General features: G+C 39.4%; 1 protein-coding gene across 3 annotated transcripts; it reads left to right on the top strand.

Annotated features, from left to right (window-relative positions):
- Nucleotides 1-427: 427 nt before the first annotated feature.
- Nucleotides 428-21,481, top strand: cxxc5b (CXXC finger protein 5b). Of its 3 annotated transcripts, none has more exons than XM_027165264.2 (3): nt 428-745; nt 8,350-9,394; nt 20,098-21,481. In XM_027165264.2, the coding sequence occupies exons 2-3, from the start codon at nt 8,567-8,569 to the stop codon at nt 20,140-20,142; spliced, it is 873 nt and encodes a 290-aa protein (XP_027021065.1). In that variant the 5' UTR covers nt 428-745; nt 8,350-8,566; the 3' UTR covers nt 20,143-21,481. The 3 variants fall into 3 exon arrangements, with proteins under 3 accessions (XP_027021065.1, XP_027021064.1, XP_027021066.1); XM_027165263.2 differs by lacking the exon at nt 428-745 and adding an exon at nt 1,601-2,063; XM_027165265.2 differs by lacking the exon at nt 428-745 and adding an exon at nt 1,605-2,063 and having other exon boundaries at nt 20,101-21,481.
- Nucleotides 21,482-22,332: the final 851 nt, after the last annotated feature.

Here is a 22,332-nt window from a genome sequence, read left to right on the forward strand (position 1 = left end):
AGGATAACCTAGCTCAAAACAATTAAAAAAATATATTTTAGTTTATCAGACCATAAATTTATAAAGTCTTCATCTAACCTAATGACCTCCACAGTATGATAACAAATTGAACGCTTGTATATCATATAAATACATAACAGTATATATATATATTTGTTTGTTTGTTTTTTGTTCTTTTTTATAAATCCCCAAGTTGGAAAAGTTTTTTTTATATATATACAAACTTTAGTACAAAACATTTCCCTTGTGTCATGATGCTCAAAACTTTATTCCGTTCTTTTGCAATTATGGAGCGAAAAAGAAAACCTCATGCAGCACATTGCTTTATTTCTTTTTTTGGTTGCCAAAGCCTCCTCGGCGCGGCCAGCGTGGATCGATGTTCATTGATCGTCCCTGACGAGCTGCTCCACTTTCCAGCCAATGTCCGCCCGCCTGCCGCTGGGGAAGGAGCCCGAAACGGAGGGGAAAATTTTCTGCCGCCCTGGCGGTGTCGCTTCCCCGCGCTTCGGTTGGCCGCCTGCCAAACGCACAGGACGCTCGCAAGAGGTGGAGTGGACCAAGAGTGGCCGCCGGATACAGCGCCGGAGGAACGGAACGGATCGGAGCGGAGCGGAGAAAGGCGCAAGGGTCTGCAATTACCTTTTCTACAAACCTTACCGAACCGATACCGACAGGACCCGATGCAGCACGAGACCTGGACCTGACCACACTGAAAGCATAAAGAAAACCGGACCGTAGACTAATGGTAACGGAGCCATCTATTTCATTTCTACATAATCATTAAGTAGCCATTACATTTTAAATAAGTATCTGCTAATTACTGTTCAGGTTCATTAACAAGGCATGTGTCATAGCTTATACGTGGAATAGTAACATGGTTTCATTTAAACACACACACACACACACACACACACACACACACACACACACACACACACACACACACACACACACACACTTGATTTGTTCTGACATGTAGTATATTGACAATTCAGCCTGCAATTTGATATAGATGTTATTATAAACAGATCATAAATAACCTCTTATTTATTAGGGTTATAAATAGGCTTTTATTCCATCATTTCAGATTTGGCTCTAATTTGTTTCATAGTCACATATTTGAATCTGTTATGACATGCATTTTAGTTCATCATGTTTACAAATGTCAGATTATTAAAACAATCTTAAAATAAGAGCCCAGAACGATCATATATCAGCATGCGCGCCTGTGTGGTATATATATCATAATGCATCTGATTTGTCTTTCTCAAGCTTTCTCAATCAGGAGCTCATGTTTAACACACACCCCTCCTCTTTCTCCCTGACTGGATATTATTATAATATTATTATAAGATGCAGGTCAAAGTTCCTGGAAAGCATGAATGTGCAAAAGAAAAAAAAAAGTTTGTGTCTTAAAAAGGCAGCCTATAAAAATCCATGTGGCTCATGTTGGGAGGAACAAAAAAATATCATCAGCCAACAGCCATCAAGAATAATGTCAACAATGGGTAGCGTCTAACCTATCCATGCTCACTATGTTTCTCTCTCTCTCCCTCTCTGTCTCTCTCTCTCTCTCTGTCTTTGCCATAACTATACTTCATTCATTAGGCTACAGTGCACATGCATGCATATGCTACAGAAATGTAACGTCAGCTCTTGCGTCACGTGCACGCGTTGTTATTATTAAAGACGCGTTGTTGTTGTTGTGTGTGCGTTTTTTTTTTCCTCGGCGCGTCTCTCGCCGGGATGGAAAAAAGTCCACTTCGGTTTTTGCGTGAAGCTCCAAAAATCTATGAAATGTGTTTGCATGTTGCTCTCGGCGGAGCAGGGACGTGGAGGAGGTGGGAGGGTAGCGCGAGGCGACGACGGCTTGGAGGAGCCCACGCGCTCGCGTCCGTTCCGACCGAATCCTAGCACCGTTCCCGTTTTTCTCCCCACGACGGCTCTCCTTAATACAGTAAACAAAGTGTGTGTGTGCGCTCGCGCGCGTGTGGATCTTTTTTTTTTTTACTTTTATTTTATTTTTTTATGTTTTCAAAAGCAAGCTCGGACCTTCATTTCAGGTGAGTGCTGAATGTTTTTGTTTATATCTCTCTACTTCAGATGCTGACTGACTGCTGTGTTTATTATTGTCGGTATAAATCCTCGGCTTGACGCTCGTGTCGCTCCCCTCGGATCACGGGCGCGTTGGTAGGTGCGAATGAAAAAAAAAAACACAACATAACCCACAAACACGGGGCTCGTGTGTTTGTGAATATGCAGATATAGTATATGAAGGAGGGAGGGAGAGAGGGAGGGAGAGAGGGATCAGAGTTTGTCGAGGACTATTCAAAGTTACAATGACATCTTCTTCCGGAAGCGCAAGAGCGCAGAAGGAATAAACGGAAAGAATGTCGGTGAATTGAAGCAGCTCTCTCTCTCTCTCTCTCTCTCTCTCTCTCTCTCTCTCTCTCTCTCTCTCTCTCTCTCTCTCTCTCTGTACGTGCTCGTGCATACCGAACCGCTGTTGTTGTCGCCATGGACACACCGATCCCAGACCTGCCTCTGGAACAATAGAGCTTATTATTATTCTTACTATTTCTCGCTGTTAATGATGTTGTTATAATTGTTGTTGTGGGTCAGATGATTAAACATAGATGTCAGTTAATGACTGAAGCTTTTTACAACTTCTGCACTAGTAACACGACTAATCGAATTTGCATAGAGGAAATTTGTCTTTTTGAGTGTTAATATGTATCATAGTATAAAGCGACACTATAAACAACAGATTCGTGCGGCTGTAATAAATAAATAAAACGGTGAATAAATCCCCTGTTCGCGACGTGAAGGGTTTTTAATCTGTCGGCTTGGTAGCTGCACGCGCTCAGTGAGTCATTATGGACTGTCATGTGTCGTGTGATTCAACCGATTCGAGTTGGTGGGAAAACTTTTCTCCTTTCTTTTTATTGACCGTGCATTCATATGAATAGCCGGTAGTGTAGAGTATGCACGAGGCCAGGCGGTAATCTGTGTCTGCTGCCCGGTGACTGTGCGTGATTTAAACCGTTAGAACAGATATATAACGCGTTTATAAAGAAGGACACGAGAGAGAGAGAGAGAGAGAGAGAGAGAGAGAGAGAGAGAGAGAGAGAGAGAGAGGAGGGTGCACTTGCGTTAAGGTTTGGGCTCATTGTTCCCGCGCCGTGACCGTCGCTCTATTGTCCCTCGCTCGTGCAGGAGTTCACCGTGACAGCCCCCCCTCCCCAACTCCCCCCTCCCTCACCCCCCTCCACCACCGCAATACGCGACCGGACGCGGTGCTTTGCTGTTTTTCCTCTTCTCCAGCCAAGAGATGTGGAATCAGTCTGATGGGTAGCGCAGATCGTGATACACATCTTTTCACATCATTCACTGAGTTAAATATCTCATACAGGGGTGTATTTATGACCCCTAAACAGTTGACGGAACTTATCTGACGGTCACGTCAATCATTTATCATGTGTTTGAATGGTAAATGCGCCCCGAGCCCTTTGTCCTGCTTCAGATACCTGGTGATATCACAACACCTGACTCACAGGATACCTGCTTCATGCTTGATCCGGTAACATATAGGGGGGAAAATAGATCATGTATAATACTTATATAATACTTATGGTATTTAACTCTGTCCAACATGTAGATTTAGGAAAATGAGTTTTAATCGACTCAAAATAATAGACGTAGTTTTGAATAATGGAATTGTTTGATCATGCTGAAAGTCACTTTTCATTGTTTACTGTTTCTGTCCACCTTACATAAATGTTAATTCACCAGGGCGCGTGCATGCGTGCGTGAATAGTGCATGCATTCTCTCTCTCTCTCTCTCTCTCTCTCTCTCTCTCTCTCTCTCTCTCTCTCTCTCTCTCTCTCTCTCTCTCTCTCCTCTCCTCTCTCCTGCGCCTGAGTGAGTACCGTGACGGTCTAATCTCTCTCTCTCTCTCTCTCTCTCTCTCTCTCTCTCTCTCTCTCTCTCTCTCTCTTACTCTCTCTCTTTCTCTCTCGCCTAGGAAGGGGGTGTGCAGGGGGGATTCGCACCTACCTGCCTTAGCATACTGTTAAGTCGTTTTTTCCCCCTCACTGAGACCGACATTACATTCCCGTCATGCACCGGCTCTGTGTGTGTGTGTGTGTGTGTGTGTGTGTGTGTGTGTGTGTGTGTGTGTGTGTGTGTGTGTGTGTGTGTGTGAGTGAAGTGTGTGAAGTGTAGGTTAAGAAGTTATAACCATATCCTATTTACCAGACTGGACTCATTTCTAAATCCCATGCCTCCCAAGCCAAATATCAAGATGCTATGATAGGATTAGGGCTGCGCAATTTATAATCCATTAAGCTGTTTTTTTTTGTTTTTTTTACGTTTTTCTTTGCAAAAAACTGCAATATGCAAATTAACACAAGTACTAACTTAAAGTGTCATTAGAGCATCCAAATCAATCTCAGATCTTCCAGATGACTGTTTAGTTGGGAGTGTCCAAACCCTGTCCCTGAGTCAACCTGACTTCAGAGTCAAAAGAGGAATGGTGTTTGATTGTGATTGGATTTTGCTCATTTCATACAAATGAAAATTTCTAATATATTTGTCCATGTGAAACGGCAAAAAAGATTTCAAAACACTCACATAAAGTGTGTAGTTCTTTTTTTTTCGATGTCAAACTATTATTGTAAATGCACTCTTTACCTAGAGCAACATCTGATTGGAAATTGTCCCACCAGCTGCTAGTTGGCCCATGTCCACCCAAAATCTGAAATAAAAAACAGAGAATACAGACAAAATACAAAATACAGACGAGAGAGTAAGAACCTGGTCAGCAGCTGTGATGAATGATGTCCTAGCTGTAAAATTTCTCAACCCTTCATTTTCAGTGGCCCAAAAACCTGGAAAGTGAATATGTAGAGGAAAAATAAACATTTCGATCATTTGAACATGTGAAAGACACCTAGCCTTTTTTTTTCATATGAATAAAATTGAATTTGCAAGTGTGAGAGCGAGACACAGGGCTATTTGTGATGAAATAGTGTAGGTCAGTTCTCAGGCATGTCAAAGAACCACTGGGTTTTACTGAATTGCATTGTGTATTACAGTCCCATTATGTGACAGTAAATAAGATTCTGTAATCTGTACGTTATCTGTGCAGTCAAACCTATAATGAGAACCTATAACTAATATACATTTTTTTATATATATAATACACCTTTATTTAGAAACAACAATTCTGTTCCAAATTCAAAGCCGTTCAAAGGAAGTGGTATGTTTGATACAATTATAGCTTTGTGAGACTATAAATATGATCGCTTGTGTGGGTGTGAGTGAAGCTGTGTGGGGTAGCTGAGGTCACCAGGCAAGAATGAAGACAGGCCTGAACAAAGTGATGGCACTGCATCTGAATCAAGCAGGCCAAGGAGCAGGAAATGGTCAAGTACTTTTGTTATTAGAATATGTCAATTAGTTCATTTATGTATGTATTCATTAATTTATTGATGTAATTTATTCATTTAATGCTATAGCTTAAGCTGGATGTAGTGTGTTGTGTAATTGTAGAAACAGAACCTTTTATTAAAGGCATTTTATTATTTTAAATATTAAACATGCCTCAGTAGTATGCTTTCAGACAAAACTAGATATAGTTTTAAACACAGTAATTGTTGGAGGACCACAAAGCACACTATAATCACCATCAAAATGATAAGTAACCCAACTTTTTCATAAATATAAAAAAAAATTTAGTAAATGTGATCAGGTACTTAGGAAATCTAAATATTGAAAAACCAGATGTTATTTGGGCAAAAAAAATATATACTTTTTGAGATTTAATGTGAGACTTAATAATGCGTAAATTACACAAACACACATCTTAAATAAATATTTCAAGTTAATCACAAGTATGGATGGGTGAATTTTCTGCCACCTTATTGACATAAATCTATCAGTCCTTGCCCAGTGCCTCTGTCTACCAATTGTGCAACCTGTTATCTGGACCAGGTTTGAGATTCTGATATAGTCCCCCTTTGACACAGACATCTCCCACTATACATGTCACATAATTCACGAATTAGCTTAAGACTGAAAGCCTCAAGAGACCACTGCTGTTTGTTTGGAAAACGCTTGTGAACAAAGTTTGTGTCTGATGTGTGCCTTTATAATGGAAATGGTGAGCACTTCATGAAAAACCCAGCATTCTTCCCACCATTTTCCACATTATATTCAACATTGTAGTAGCTTTCAAATTTCTAGCCCCACCTGTTACGATTAATGTTAATGACAAATAAGTACTGGCTCAACAACGGTCTGGATTTGGAGGGGGGGCTTTTCCACATCCTGTCCTAAAGGTGTTAGAGGAGATGGGAAAAAAACCTTCTAATCCTTCCACCTGCACACAACAACACCATTTGATTCTATACAATCTCTTCAACTGCTTACTGTTGTGAAGTCACTGCTTCATATTTGGTCTGATGGTCCCAAAGCAGCAAATGTCTTCCAGGAGAATTTGACAAATACAAAAATAAACTCTGTGGTGATATCAGTGAGACATCAAGTTGCCTCTCATTAACTTCACACACTAAGTACACAAGGTTAAATCTGGAGCCCTAATCTGTTCTTTGACTTGTCCTTCTTAAGAAACTATTAAAATTCTGTACAGCTTTTGAAACAATAGCACAGTGTCTTTCTATCAGGCAGGATTCTAGGTGCAAACCCTTTTGAACGCTAAGAACCACTGACTGCATCCTAACCTCTAAGAGTGCATCACTGCATTCTAAGCCAGAATCCAAGCAATGTTTTGCAAGTAATTCCCCAAACCTATATAAACTCTTAAAACATTTTTAACCTAGAACCCTAAAGATACATTGACTAGTCACATTGGAGAAAGTTTAAATGTTCTCTGAGTATCAATCCAAGAAACTGTTTAAGAAGCTAAGTCATTTGCGATCCAGAGAGCTCTTAAGTGCTGGCTTTTCCTGAGTGTAGATTTTTACACAGATAGCATTTTGACTATGTATTATTATTTCTCACCAAGTACACCATCCTGTTTAATAACATCCTGATCTATTGATAAAGCTTGTAAAGCTATAAGAAAATATGTCCTCAGAACCCCTCAAGAATTTGCAGTTTTTCAATTTTATCCTGAACAATGGTCCCTGGACTGATTTAACACAATAACCTGCAAGGCTATGCAAGACTGAGACTGTTCATACAGTAGCTCTTTCAGAAGGCCTTTCAGAGTACAAACATTTGTCACTGAGGTGGTTCCCTCACAGGTATATCTGTACCTTGGTAACGTGGCTGTAGTGTGCACCATCCACACTTTACATTTGGGGGTCATGTACATTGTACCCTGGGGAACAGTAGTCTAGCTGTGCAGTACTTTTTTCTCACAGTTTTTGGTCCAGTAATCAGCCGGCGAGGGAACATTGTGTGTTCCCAAGTGGATATTGATTCAAATGAAGTCCATCATCTTTGTGAAGGGTCTGCTATATGATCACCTGACAGGAAATCTGGACACAGAGAGATTTGAGAATGGTATGAGAATTGTAATAAAATGAATCCCAACCAATTTGAACACCAAATCTAATACTCCATTACACAGGTTTTGGGATCTGGCTGAGTAGTCAGCGATGGCAAGATTTTACAACAGAAACAACAGCATTACAACATTATATCCTTTGTCCCAGCTCCAGTACAAGTCTTAATACCCTAACTGTGTCAAACCCTCCTTACTGTCACTGTACTGAGAACAACTGAAGTAATGGATGTCTTGTGACAAAGAAATAATGATTCTGAAGACTGGTCACTAGAACTGGCTGGAGGTAGCCCAGTAAAAAATGTGTATAATCAAATGTGCACAAGAGCTTATTTGATAGGGTAGGGTTGTGGCAGAAATATATGTTTTGCCACACAGATGGTGGGATGTCAAGAAACCCTGAACGTGAAAAATGCAACATTGATGTAAATATTAGCTCAGAATTCATATTTTGTATTAAGATAAATTTTGTATAACATCTGAAGAGTTTAGGCTAGGGATTTCTGGTAGCATGTACTATATTTGCTGCATAAAAAGGTATTTAAAATACACAGATAATTTATCACTAATTCTACCGTTTCATTGCCCTTAACAATAACAGTAAACCTTGAAACATGAAACAAAGGAAAATGTACCAACGGACACATGCTCTTGATTTTCTAACGTAAAGCTTGTGAGAAAAACTTGCTGAAGTTTGCTTTTCTGTTAAAAACGGTGTTAAAATTCTGCATAAAGTAGTGAGAGCTTTGCTAGCTTGTTAAATCGCCTGTCTACTTATCATTTATTTCCTAACTTCCCTCTCCCCTCTCTTTCCCAGGTCTGAAAGCCTCTTAAAATGTGTGCAAATACGGTGTACTGTCAGTTGTAGGAGAGCACCCTGAGGACAGCTCTTCACCTCTGCTAGCATCAATCTTACTTGTGCACCAACCAGTGAGAACATTGCTGCCCTTTGCCTTCACCCTCCACTCCTCCTCCCCTTCTCTTCCTCCTCTTCATCCTCCTCTTCCCTCTCCCTCCCCCTCAAGCTGTGGGCCATGTCTGCCAGTGGGGGGTTGATGGAGGGAAACCAAGCTAGAGAGGACGAGGATGCTCGGGACAGCTGCTGTGCTGATGAAGAATCATCGCCCGTGGTGGAGAGGAGGAACCGGAGCGGGATCATCAGCACACCGCTCAGCAAGAGCCTCAAACACTCCCGAGCTCTCTCTCAATACATTGCCACGTGCTCTGCTGCAGCTGCAGTTGCAAATGCTAATGCTAACAGACTTGCCCAGAGCTCCTTAGTACCCACAGGGATTAAGTCTCACTCTGTAGATGGCCAGCACAGAGGCCAGGTGGGACTTACCAAACTGGACCGGGGCGCACTGGTTTCTAGCCTTCTGGACTCTCCAAGCGGTTTGCATCTTGCCCAGGCAGCAGAACTTTTACGACGAACTAGCATGCTACTTCCTGTCTCTGACTCTTCCAGCCTTGGTGTGGGCGGGGACATTGAGGCAGTCTCAGCCTCTGATTCGCTGGGGAGTGTGACAGACTTTCCATTGTTGAGCAATGGTGGTGGAGTTGGCAGCGCTTTCCCGTTCCACCCGGGCCTCTTTATCATGACGCCGGCGGGAGTGTTCCTGGCTGACGGGGCACTGTCACAGGTGACGGGCGCTTCCGAGCAGCAGCAAGCACACAGTGAGATGGCAGCAGCTGCCAGCGCCAATGCCAAGAAGAAGCGCAAACGCTGTGGGTTGTGCCCGCCTTGCAGGCGCAGGATCAACTGCGAGCAGTGCAGCAGCTGCCGTAACCGCAAGACTGGCCACCAGATCTGCAAGTTCAGGAAGTGTGAGGAGCTCAAGAAGAAGCCAGCTGGAGGACTAGAGGTAAAATGATAAAACATTAATGAATGACAAATTTCTGGTTTCCAGCAATGAAGAAGAAATCAGGTGCACTAGTAAGTTTTGCTGTAGCTTCACAGAACATTGTACACAACCTACCATGTACAGAAGCTTTTTTTTTTTTTATAAAGGAACACCTCAAAGTTTCAGAATTTTTGCACAGATCCTGTTTTGGTTACAATATAGATGACATGTTAGCTCTATGTACGCTAAATTGATGAGTCAATTGTCTTTTTCTTTTACTTTGTCTTGGTGGAGGCTTGTGCAACAAGAAGGTAGGTAGGATAGGACATTCCATGATTAGCAGTGGTCAAGGCCAGAGGTTATTCACAACACAGCTCTTCCCAAACGTGTCTGAACTTGTTCAGAATCTTCCTTGAACTGAAAACAGTCTTATTTAAAACTACTGGAAAATGATCCTGTAGATAACTTCGCTTGGAACAAGTCGGTACACTTGAGTTTCTTGGAGAATCAATCATTGCATATACCCTGTCCTTCAAAGAGTTATGGCTCTCCTTTCAAACTTATCAAACTGATGAACTCGGCGAAATCGCTCAGAAATAAAGTAGATGTGTCCAGGTAAGGAGCCATAAGAAATAAATCTCAAAGGTGCATTTTTGCAGTTTGGAACCATCAATAGAAAACTTCACGCTAATGCATTGTTGCCCAATCCCCATATAGAAAGTCCATTTTTGTTGGTTGGTATGTTTGTTTTTTGTTTGTTTTTGTTAAGATTAGCATAGTTCCTATTTGCCCAGTTGTCTCTTTGGTGCAACAAAATTACAGATGAATAACATGCTCGTGAATCATAAATTTTGTCAACAATAACTAAAACAAAACAACTGTTTTAACCAATTGTTGATGAAGATATGCTAAAGCATACATAAGAACCTAGCATTGCAACTGCGATTAGATCATTCTACCATCTACCGTTGTACAATTGTAAAGTTTGTTACTATAAGGTGAAAAGGTTCAGCTCCAGTCATAAATTCCAGTTATTCTATGCAATGGTCTAAAGGTCTTATGTTCTTCCTGAGCTGAATCAGTGAGGGCACTAACATTACTGAAATGTGCAGGAGGATGAAGAAACCGCTGTAGGTTCCACTGTGGCTGACCCTATTGCTAATGCAGGAAATTATTTTGCTCTTTACGTCTTCCAAAACCATCACACTATCTGCCCACGGGGACCTTCTGGAAACTTCTCAGAGTAAGAGTGCTTATCTAGAATCGGTCATAATTTGATTATATGGATAATTTGCACCGATTCTGTACTTTCATCCATTATGTAATTAAATCATTAAGGTACATTTTGGTGGCAGGATGATGGGAACAGTAAGTTTGAGCTGAACTTGTGCTTGATTAGAAAGGTAGAGTTGCATTATGGGAAGGTGCACTATTATCTGTAATAAATTCAATCGGTTGGATCAGGTGTGTGTATGAACACATTTGGCTGATATATTAAAGTGTAACAATATCCAAAGTGATATCAACAATTACTCTGCTCCCGTTTAGGATCTTGTCATCCACACAGCAGTATAAGTTTTCTACACTGTTTTAAATTTAAATGCTTGGAATCATTTCTTAAGTTGTTACATCGCTGTTACATGACTTCGGTGTGCTTTTTGCTTGGAAATAAAGTGTTGAATACTTACAATGTAATACACAGTACATTTGCAGGGGAAAAATTACTTACATAAAACTGTCAATGTGTTAAGACATGATTGTTGTCAGAATTTTGTAGTGTTTTATTGCAGCACTAAGGAAAATGTAACTAACAGGTAATCCGGGGTTGTGACAGTGAATTACAATCATGCAAATACGTTTAAGTACCAAGTTAAGTCAAAGATTTACATACTTTCTGACACAACAATGGGCAAATTTGCATCGCATAACTGAACATTTCTCGAATAAATATGTTTATTTAAAATATTCAACATCGCTATATAGTATTTAAACTGATGTTATATGAGTCGACTTTTCTATTTCTGCAGCGTTATACATACTGTACTACACTGGACAGGGAAAAAAATCACTTACCCAAAATGAACCCAAGGTTTGCTTTTGAAACACTATCATCATTTGAAAATACTTAATTAAATTTGTGTAGTTTGCATTGTAAATACAATGCCATAGTTGTACAGTTGTCTACAGAGAGCAGTAATTATAGAAAAGGTGACAAAGAAGATTTTAGGGAAGACTGTGATTACCAGTTACTAAATAATGAATGGTGGTAAAGTTGTACTTCTTTGCAAATCTTATAGCCATGAATCTGAAGTGGGAAGTAAATTCAGAAGAAAATAAATAAGATATTGTTTAGATTTTTTTTGCCCTTTTCATTGTTTTTTTTTCTATTGTGTTGCTTATAGCCAAAAATGGCAAGATTTGTAAAAATATTAACATTAATGTATTTAAATTCAATTATACTCTACAGACCAAAAGCGATAGCGACTAACTATAAAAAATAAACGTTTTCCCCCTAAGATAGCAGACAGTCATATCAGTGAAATAATATAATAAAGAGAAACATTGTTTGAATGACATCTGATTCAGATTTATTTATTTATTTATTTTGCATTTATAATTTTTGTAGCAATCTTAATCATTCCCATAATTCTTACATTAAAAGTTTCTTGACTGTTCATTCAGAAAGCTTGTGTTGAATTCTAGTACAAAAGAATTGCAAATTTTAATTTTAATTTGAATTATATTGATTAAACTATATTGATTAATTGATTATTACTATCTATATTATATTGATTAAAGTTTGCGAATGTCTCTCCATACCAGAGAAATATTTTTTTTTGGCTAAATGGCAAATGCTTTCACAATTGTGAGTCAATATGGTACAATTGCAAAGTTTTGCATTTGCATTTGTTGTGAGTCGATAGCTAATAGTTTCTGAGAGGGTCTGGTTGTCACAGAAATATTTATTCAGGTAGGTTCTACTGTTTGTTTTTACATTGTTGAGTTTTGTTGTGGTTTATTACTGGAAACTGAAACTATTGTGTGATATTCAATATTTCCGAGTTAAAACGTTTAAATTGTAAAAATCTGTGTTTCAGTTTCAATTGTTGTTTCAGTTTCAGTTTAACTTAAAACAAACAGTTGTATATATAAAATTGTGTAATTACACAATATATATACTGTACTGCAGTGCAAGTTAGATTTTATTGAATTTTTTATAATCTCTAATTGTTTTGTTGGTTCAGCATTTGAATAATTCCTGCCCCTGTTCATGAAGCTACACCCCAGGATTTATAGTGAGGTGTATAGTGTCTATAAAATGATTGACAGGAGGTAGATCCAAACACAAACAAGCATTCTGCTTTTTCAACGGTGTTTTCTTAGTGAATTAATACTATTGCTAAAGCCACAGCATAATGCATTATTTTGTTTTTGTTTAAATCATGTTCTATAGATCTTCACAGTTATTTGACTAAGTAAGAAAAAAAACACCTACTGCACTTTTAAATGATGTTTAAATATCTGTTTGCTTTGATACTTTTGGTCTGTAGCATATACTGTAGAGTTTCTCTGGTACAGCAACATTTTATAATTCGGGTCCTTTGAAAGTAATATCATGCAAGAGATCTAGTTTTACCCAGACCGCTGAGGAAACATGATCCAGTACAGGTGCTGTGTTTTTTTTACAACAAACTCCAGGGTGGTCTGATCATTTTAGTCTCATTCAGTAATCATCTCCAGGATGATTCCAGCAGAGGGTTCATTGTGTGTTGTATTTTTTTTAATAATGATTACTACTAATTTTATAAATACTATTTAAATACTTAACCAGAGAAAAAACAATCTAAAAAAAAAAGACAAATAAACCCTTGCTGGGATTCGATTCCGCAACATCACAATTGTAGATGTCTGTCAGTCATGTATGATGCAAGCATCCTGATTTGTACTAAATGAAACTTGTGTGCTTTGTGTTTTACTTCATAATTGAAGGGATGTTATAGTTTGATCACAAATATTTAAATTCACAGTGTCACCTTAAGAAACTAAAGCTGTCTGAATAGAGCTGAAGATTTTTTTAACGTCACAATTGCAGGTCGTTGTGTGTACATTTGTATCATACATCCAAAGAGCCCAGTTAATCATTAAGTTAATTATCACTACACAACATCTGATTTGAATATAACTGTAAATTTCCCCCAGTCTAGTGTAAAAGTGACCGTGGTGTGCATCTGTGTCCGTTGGGCTGAGTGTACACTGTGTGTATGTGGGGGATGGGACGGGGTGGATCAAGAGTGTGTGTGCGTGTGTGTGTGTGTCTTACATGGTCCATCTGGCCATTGCGGCTGTCATCTGGAGCACCAGGTGTCAGTGTGGCCTGGAATCCTGTCTGTATGTTTGTGTGTCATTTGGCATCAGAGAGACACAACCCTCCTCTAGTCAGGGTGTTTGTAAATGCCACAGCATTAGCTATAGATCAAACTGGCCTTTTTTATCAGTTAAAAAGGATATGAAGCTGATAAGCAATGATTGCAGTGTAGCACGCTTGTTGCTCAGCATCTGTGTGTGTATGTGTGTGTGTGTGTGTCTGTGTGTCTGTGTGTACATGGGAATGTTGACTGCTCCAGTTTCTCTGGGGAGGATTTTACTGGGAGTTAAAGGGGTCGTGAGATTGCAGCGTTGGAGTGAGAAAGGGCTTAAAGGTGTCTGTGTGTGTGGTGGAGGATGTGAGGGCGTTTAGCTTAAAGCGTTGTAAACTACAACTTGACATGTCAATCATCAGATATGGAAACACAGCCCAAAAACCTGACCTGTTTTCCACACACAATCTTTCCAAACACATACAACAGTTTGTTAAATTAAAGCGAAGGTGACTGCATTGAAGGCTGCTTTAACAGGTGTTGCTTGTAGGTTGATGTTTGTAGGTATCATTTACATGCTAGGTTTCATACAAGGTCTACCTTCCAGACTTTATTTTTCTTCATAACAGCTATGAACCAGTCCCTCTAGGATTATTTTTTTTTATTGTCAGACCTAAACATGTTTGATTTTAATGCCTTTTTTTTTTTTTTGGGGCTTTATTTCTGGACATCTGCTTGAATTGCTATAATGACTTCTAAAAAAAAAAACAACAACATACAAACGATGTGTGTGATGATGCCAAATGACGTGATGAATCTCAGCCCAAATTTGTGTATACTTCTGCGATCACAATTTGACGTGACATACGGCTAAGTATGGTGACCCATACTCAGAATTTGTTCTCGGCGTTTAACCCATCCAAAGTGCACACACACTGCAGTGAACCACACACACCATGAACACACACCAGGAGCAGTTTGTGCAATTTATGAAATCCTGGAGAGACCAATGAGATGTTGTATACGACAGGATAAAATAATGGTTTATCTTCCATATTTGGGCATCAGACAGAAAACTGAATTAGGAATAGGTTAAAGTTAAGTTATAGTAGTGAATTTACACAACTGTAGGATTGATATGAGGAATCAGCTTTGTCATTTGTCACAGGATTTAGAAAATGCCAACTCGCTTCTCATGTTGACACAGTTGTTGCTTGATTTTGCTAAAATTGTGGTTCTAGGTTGCGTATGTATGTAAAAAATAAACAATTATATTTATATTTGAAAATATATATATATTATATATTATAATACATTTATATTTGAAAAATCTGTTTATAATTACATTTTAGAGTATGGAACATCCATGAAACAAGTTAGTTCTGTTACTATTTACTTTTTAACACTTCCTTCATCAACATCTCTTTTTATTCCATCTCTCTTAAAGTAAAAATTACAGCTTAATAAAACAAGTCATGACAACAACAACAACAACAACAACAAAGCCTATAAAAAATATAGATTAATCCCAAACAAACAGTATGTCAGTAGCAGATAACATTGTATAGTGATTACTATAGGTAACTATGGTAACCGTAACCGGTGGGGACTCTTAACTACTGGCGTTAAATCATGTAAAAATGTAGTTTTAAAAATAAAATAAAATTTGAAAATGTTTCTCATGTGAAAGCGTCAGTGTGCGAAATGTAACCGAAAGGCTGACTGTTACTAAGCGCTGACACCGGAGACTCCTTTCAAAGATATTAATAAAGGGTTTCCCCATAATATTGATGATATATTTCTTTTATTAGGAAGCACATTGAAAACTTCTTTGATTATTTTTAGGCTTAGATTAGATGCTTGCATAGTTCTGAGAGTCAGAAGGTGTGGATTCATTTTCTCTAACAGCATCACTCACAGTAGTGCTAGCTGTAATTTAAACATTAATGCGCTCGCTCTGATACATTACTGTCTCTATGGTAACAGCCGACTCAAAGCGGAAGCTTTTGTGACTTGAGCCTTAACAATAATCAGTGTCAATGTTTTGTAACAGGACGTTTTGCTTAGTTATGGAGCAGGCTGCATTTTACAATCTCAGGATGAATAATATGACTAAAGCTAGACTATGATCACTTTGATACTGACAGAAAAGTGTATTGTGACATCATTTATCACATTAATAGCGTAAAAGCGCCATATCGCCCAGCCGTCCTGTGTTATGATGTCGTATTGGCAGTAAGAGGGGATGGATGATGAAAGCGTAGAGGCTTATACGGCTTAAAGAGCCCTTATTGATGTCATGGGTGTGTGTGTGTGTGTGTGCATGTATTGACTGGGCTGTGCGTGTGTGTGTGTGTGTGTGTGTGTGTGTGTGATCATATGAACAGGCTCATATTGATGAAGTGTGGGAACCTACAAGGGTTATGGTGATCGGAGAACATGCAAGGGTTTATTGACGGGAGAAGAAAAGGAAGAGTTGTGTGTGTGTGTGACTGTGAGATTCCACTCCTGTCGGCTGTAGGGGATTTAGATGTGTGCAAAATGTAGAAGTGGACCATAACTTTGTGTGTGTGTGTGTGTGTGTGTGTGTGTGTGTGTGTGTGTGTGTGTGTGTGTGTGTGTGTGTGTGTGTGTGTGTGTGTGTGTGTATGTGTGTTTATGTGTGTGTGTGTGCACGTAATGTTTTCCACTTAAAACCTTTGACAGCTGTGTGTGGGAGGAGACAGGGATGGCAGTAATCCAGGCTCCACCCCTTTCCCAAAGAGCTTAAGCAACAGTCAGACAGATGAGGTATTTTAGGAACACATCGCCTTGTGTGTGTGTGTGTGTGTGTGTGTGTGTGTGTGTGTGTGTGTGTGTGTGTGTGTGTGTGTGTGAGTGTGTGTGTGTGTGTGAGATTTACTGAGAGAAAATTAAAAATAACTGTGAGAAAAATAACGACCAAAACTGTCTGCAGTGTCATATTTATTTGTGTACGTGGGAAGGATGAGTGTTTTTTAGTTTGTGTGTGTGTGTGTGTGTGTGTGTGTGTGTGTGTGTGTGTGTGTGTGTGTGTGTGTGTGTGTGTGTGTGTGTGTGTGTGTGGGGCAAGGGACTGATTTGCCATGTGCTTGCGCCGGGCGTCCATCTGTGTTGGCTTGTCAGGGGGTCATGGAAGGATAAGGGGAACTGTGTGTGTGTGTTTATGTGTGTGAGTGTGTGCGTGAGTGTGTGCAGATATGCCAAGGTCCTGTCAGCTATCTTGGAGAGTAATGAGGGAGAGGGAGAGGGTGTCCAGGACAGGAAAAGAGTGTGTATGAAAGTGTGTGTGTGTGTGTGTGTGTGTGTGTGTGTGTGTGTGTGTGTGTGTAGGTGTGTGTGAGGTTATTAAGTCACAGTAGGTGAAATCATCGTCTGCCCATGTTACTTCATAATTAAGCAACTTCACTCCTCCTTGTTTCTCTCTTTGTCTCATTCTCTCTCATGTGATGACGGTTAGCTTTTCCAGGAAATGCTGCAGTTGGCTTGAGTCTCTCAGTGCCAGTCCCCACGTCCCACCGCCGCCTGGCCGGCCCCCACAGCCGCAGGGCATGCTGGGAAATATCCACCACTACTGCGGCATTTCAGGCTCCACAGGCTCAGAGTCCAACTCTGCACACTGTGAGAGAGAGAGGAAGAGGAAGAGAGAGAGGAAGAGAGAGAGATGGGGGAGGGGTGAGAGAGCAAACGTGACTAATAGGAGGGTAAATCAAGCAGGAGAGAGAGAGAGAGAGAGAGAGACAGAGAGACAGAGAGACAGAGAGAGAGAGAGAACAAAAAGAAAGCACAGTCCAACACAGGTGTTAATGCTCCAGTCTTTGGGAAGTTTTCTCAGTGCTGTTTTCTTCTCAGATGTTTACCTTAAAGGAATACTTCACTGTTTTCCAGTCTAATCCCTATCCACTCCATCTGTGACATATCTGTAATTACCACAGTCAAGAATTTCAACACATAAACCCAGAAAACATGAGTTTGAGTAAACACAAACATAAATTCGGTTAAAAAGCTTTGAGAAACATGAATTCTAAACTACACTCGTTACACTCTGATGGTCCTGTGCTGTATTTCATTTCTGACCTCTGACCTCTGACCTTTATTTTTTCTGAGAGAAAATATAAATAAATACAATTTTTCCCTAAACCCTGGGTTCAGCAAGTGATGTGAAATCAACATGGCTTCTATTCACAACATCACTTCATCAGTCAGCATCTAACTTATACATTTCTACACTTGTTAAACCGATAGCAAAGACTATACAGTTTGCTCATCACATTTAGCTGATTAGTGTGAGGCTAGCAAAAGATGAATACGGAGGCGTCAATGTTTTTCCCTGCTGGGAAGCTCGAACACACGACAGCCAAAAATGACAGGAGTTCTGAGTAAAAAAAAATTGTGCTGAAACTGTTAAAGCATTCAATTATTATTAATTATTATTTATTTTCCTACTACAATAAGTCAATAGTTCTGACTCCTTATTTGTATAATGCCTTTTCTGCGTTCGTTCTCTACAAGCGTGCTATTTGGTACACACGTGGGTTATATTGCCTCGATAACTCAGCCGAAATGAATCGAAGCCTTGATATAAAAGGAAACGACTAAATTCAAACTGAGGCAACAGTCATAAACAGATTAAAGTCAGAAACGGACAGACAATCGATGATGTTAACTGGTGAGGTAAACAGACATGTTAATATGTTAACGAGGTGATTTGTGCATAATGCTGACACTTTATTAAAAATAAGTCACTCACTACTTCATCATCATTTGCAAATTAAAGACAGACTGAGTCTAAATTGTGAAGGACATTGATCTTGTATCGATTGCAAGTTACAAGAATTAATTATATCGTGCCAGATTAACTGTCAAATATTGAGTCACACTTTGAGTCAAAATCATATTTTATCACATGAAAGCCTGAGGTTTATACTAGTGGTTTGTGCTTATCTTTATAATAATAATAATAATAATAATAATAATAATAATAATAATAATAATAATAATAATAATAATAACAATAATAATGGGGGCACGGTGGCTTAGAGGTTAGCACGTTTGCCTCACACCTCCAGGGTTGGGGGTTCGATTCCCGCCTCCACCTTGTGTGTGTGGAGTTTGCATGTTCTCCCTGTGCCTCGGGGGTTTCCTCCGGGTGCTCCGGTTTCCTCCCCCGGTCCAAAGACATGCATGGTAGATTGTTTGGCATCTCTGGAAAATTGTCCGTAGTGTGTGATTGTGTGAGTGAATGAGAGTGTGTGTGTGGCCTGTGATGGGTTGGCACTCCGTCCATGGTCCTGCCTTGATGCCCGATGACGCCTGAGATCCCAGTGACCTGAGAGTTTCGATAAGCGGTAGAAAATGAATGAATGAATGAATAATAATAATAATAATAATAATAATAATAATAATAATAATAATAATATACCAGTCATTGTGTTTGCTTTCTCTTGATAATGACTGGTCAGGATGGACACCAGTGCGGCCGTCTTTGAATAGATTTGTCAGTAATTTTTTTTATTATTATGGCTTAAAGAGCACCAATGTTTGAATTCCGTCTATATTCCTATGTCACGCTCTATATACAATACCCGACATAGTAAAAACCGAATGAGTGATAGAGAGATTTCAGCACTGCACAGTGTTACTCTTTTCCAAAGGTTTTGTCATATCCACGAGCAGCATTGTGTACACAATTACTCCCTTTGAAATAAATCTGACCACTGAGAAGAAAGAGTTTCTCAAACATTTGAATCCATGAATGCATTTAAGCAAAAAAATATGTCATGAACATTTCTTGGCAAATGTTGGCAACAACTGGCGTTAGACCTCCGTTATTTATTTATAGATAATAAGGAGGTCTATATTTATAGACCTACTTATCATTGCATTTAAAAAAAAAAAACACAACCTTTGACACTTTTACATTGTAACTTTGAACAGATGTTTTAAACTCATGGTACCTTAAGTATGTAACCTAGTGAGCCAGCATTAATGTATTCAGTGTTAGAGATTTAAGCACTTATGTACGTCGATCTGGATAAGGGCATCTGCCAAATGCTGTAAATGTAAATTTAAGTGAGTTTGGAGTAAATTGGTGTTGTTGATTTTCGTTCTTTCAGTTAAAGATAAAGTGTTCATATGTGTCTTGTCTGAAAAATAGAGATACATAGAAAACCTGAAGTATCCATTTAAACATGGTGCAAAATGCTTCATTTACTGACCACTGCTGTCTTCCCTCTCTCTCTCTCTCTCTCTCTCTCTCTCTCTCTCTCTCTCTCTCTCTCTCTCTCTCTCTCTCTCTCTCTCTATCTCTGTCCCCCTCCCCCTCTGTTACTTCCCTGTGTCTCTAAGAAGGTGATGCTGCCCACCGGAGCTCCTTTCCGCTGGTTCCAGTAGGACGACAGCCAACCGGACCCTGGCGAGCTCAAATTAACAAACTGCCAATCACGTGCAACGCCAACGCCCACTCGGACTGCTGCTGGCTCATAAACACTGGCCACAAATAACAAAACGAATAAACAAACAGCCTCTACAAAACAAGAGAGGAAAAAAAAAGAAAAGGCACTAAACGAGGATGAAGCTAGCTCTTCTGAACCAAAAATAGACTGCCATGGCAGCATGTTACAGCTTTGTTTATTTTTTTTGTTTGTTTGTTTGTTGTTCTCTATGTTCCAATCGGGAACCGTTCAACTTCTTATTGTGGAGTCGTGTCCTTTGTTGGACACTTTGGGAACTCTGGACTGCCAAACAAAAGATGTACAATCATTTTATTTTCTGTGTTTTTTGTGTTTTGTCTGTGTGTGGAGGAATGCTGTATTTGCGTTAGAGAATGTAAACTCGAGACTCTGTATTAAAGCTAGTTATTAATCCAGAGCACTATTGTACAGTTAGCACCAACCTTCTTACTGACTGCTTCAGTATATCTGGATTTGGCTTTTTGATTTTTATGTTGTTTTTTTTCTTTTTTGGGGCGGGAGGCTGGGTTGGGGGGTGGGGGTTTGTCATAAAAACTGCTTTTCAGATCACTGTTTGATATCAAACCAGATGAAAAGACAAAAATCATTATGATGTAGCATCCTTTTTGGCAAACAAACAAACAAAAAAAACCTACTGTTTTTTTTTTTTTTTTGTATTGTGAAACAGAATCAATGTAGTTCTGCACTGACGTCATTCAAGGATGGCTGAAACAAACAGAAAAAAACAGAGCACGAACACCAGCCGGCGGCTGATCAGATCAGATTACTTTTCCACGTCAGGATGTTTCTCTACCAGATCTTCATTGGTCAAAAGGAAATCACTGACACAACAAAGATCTTTAAACAAAAAGTGCAGGCGCTTATCCTACTAAACTACGTCAGAAAGCTATCTGTGCGTTTACCTAGCTTGCGAGATTCTGAGCGAGATTAAAAAGGCTCAAGGACAAAAGACATCCCTCCCTCCTACACCATAACCACATGGTGGAGGCCATCTTGGATGGCTGACCACAATCCGCTTAATCAGTCACGCTGGTGGTGTTCTGTTCTGATTTTGTGTTGATGCCTGGCTAGAAAAGGACGAAGCCCAGGTCCCTAAAGTGTCTGAAGGTCTTCAGTGCGACATTCGTGTCTCTGCAGCCACCATCCCGAGGGCTGCATTTGTAAACTCAATAAACGAATGCATGTATCTGTGTCAGAAATCGACAGCTCTGAGGTTGCAGCTTTTCCTCAGCTTTGGAATAAATAGAGATACCAACCTACACTGTTTGACCCTGGATTGTGTAAATGTGTCACTTGTACTACAAAGTTGACTGGATCTGAAGGATAATGAGACAACAGATAGGGCACTGATACAATAGTCATTCCGGGTAAAAATCGATGCCAGGTCAAATTTTAGCATTCTTACGTCACAATGTGTTTAGTCATATGTTGGGAGGATTTATAGCCTGCATGTGGGGAATAAAGCAGTCATGTCAGTGTATTTCTGTTTGGAGTGTAGGAGTGAATGAGTGTCTAGGTCTGGGTTTTGTTTTTGTCTTTTTTCTTTTCTCCTTGTGTAAGCGTGTAAGAGTGTAAGCTCTGTCTGGATTAAATCTTCAGCCTATTACAGAAACAATGGGCCTCATTTATGAATCGTTTAGTAAAATTGTGCATAAAGGTTTTTATTCAAGCCAAACCAAAAAACCACCAGATTTACAAACTTAACCATAAATTACCAAGAGTGTTTACAGCACAATTGATTTATATTTAGTGATGTCATAAAACACGATAACAACACCGTAAAAGGCAACACTGACAGCTGAAAATGACAAAATGACAATTAAATGTAACATTTATTGAAAGAGAGACTATTAAATGTGACATGCATTAAATCTTCTAGTAATACAGCTCAGCCAAAGTAGCTAACAACCAACAGCTCTTCTTCTGAGTTAATTAAATGGCTAATTTTATTTGTAATGAATTATGAATTTGTTTCAAATTGCTTTCTTTAAAGTCATTAATATGAAATGATTGATTGACAAAATTTCATTAAAAAATCATTGAAAATTTTCATTAAATTTGTTTGAGAGTGAAATAAATAAGCTATTTATACGTACAGCATAATTTTTGT

This window comes from Tachysurus fulvidraco, chromosome 10 (genome assembly GCF_022655615.1).
Source record: "Tachysurus fulvidraco isolate hzauxx_2018 chromosome 10, HZAU_PFXX_2.0, whole genome shotgun sequence".
NCBI classification, from domain to species: Eukaryota; Metazoa; Chordata; class Actinopteri; order Siluriformes; family Bagridae; genus Tachysurus; species Tachysurus fulvidraco.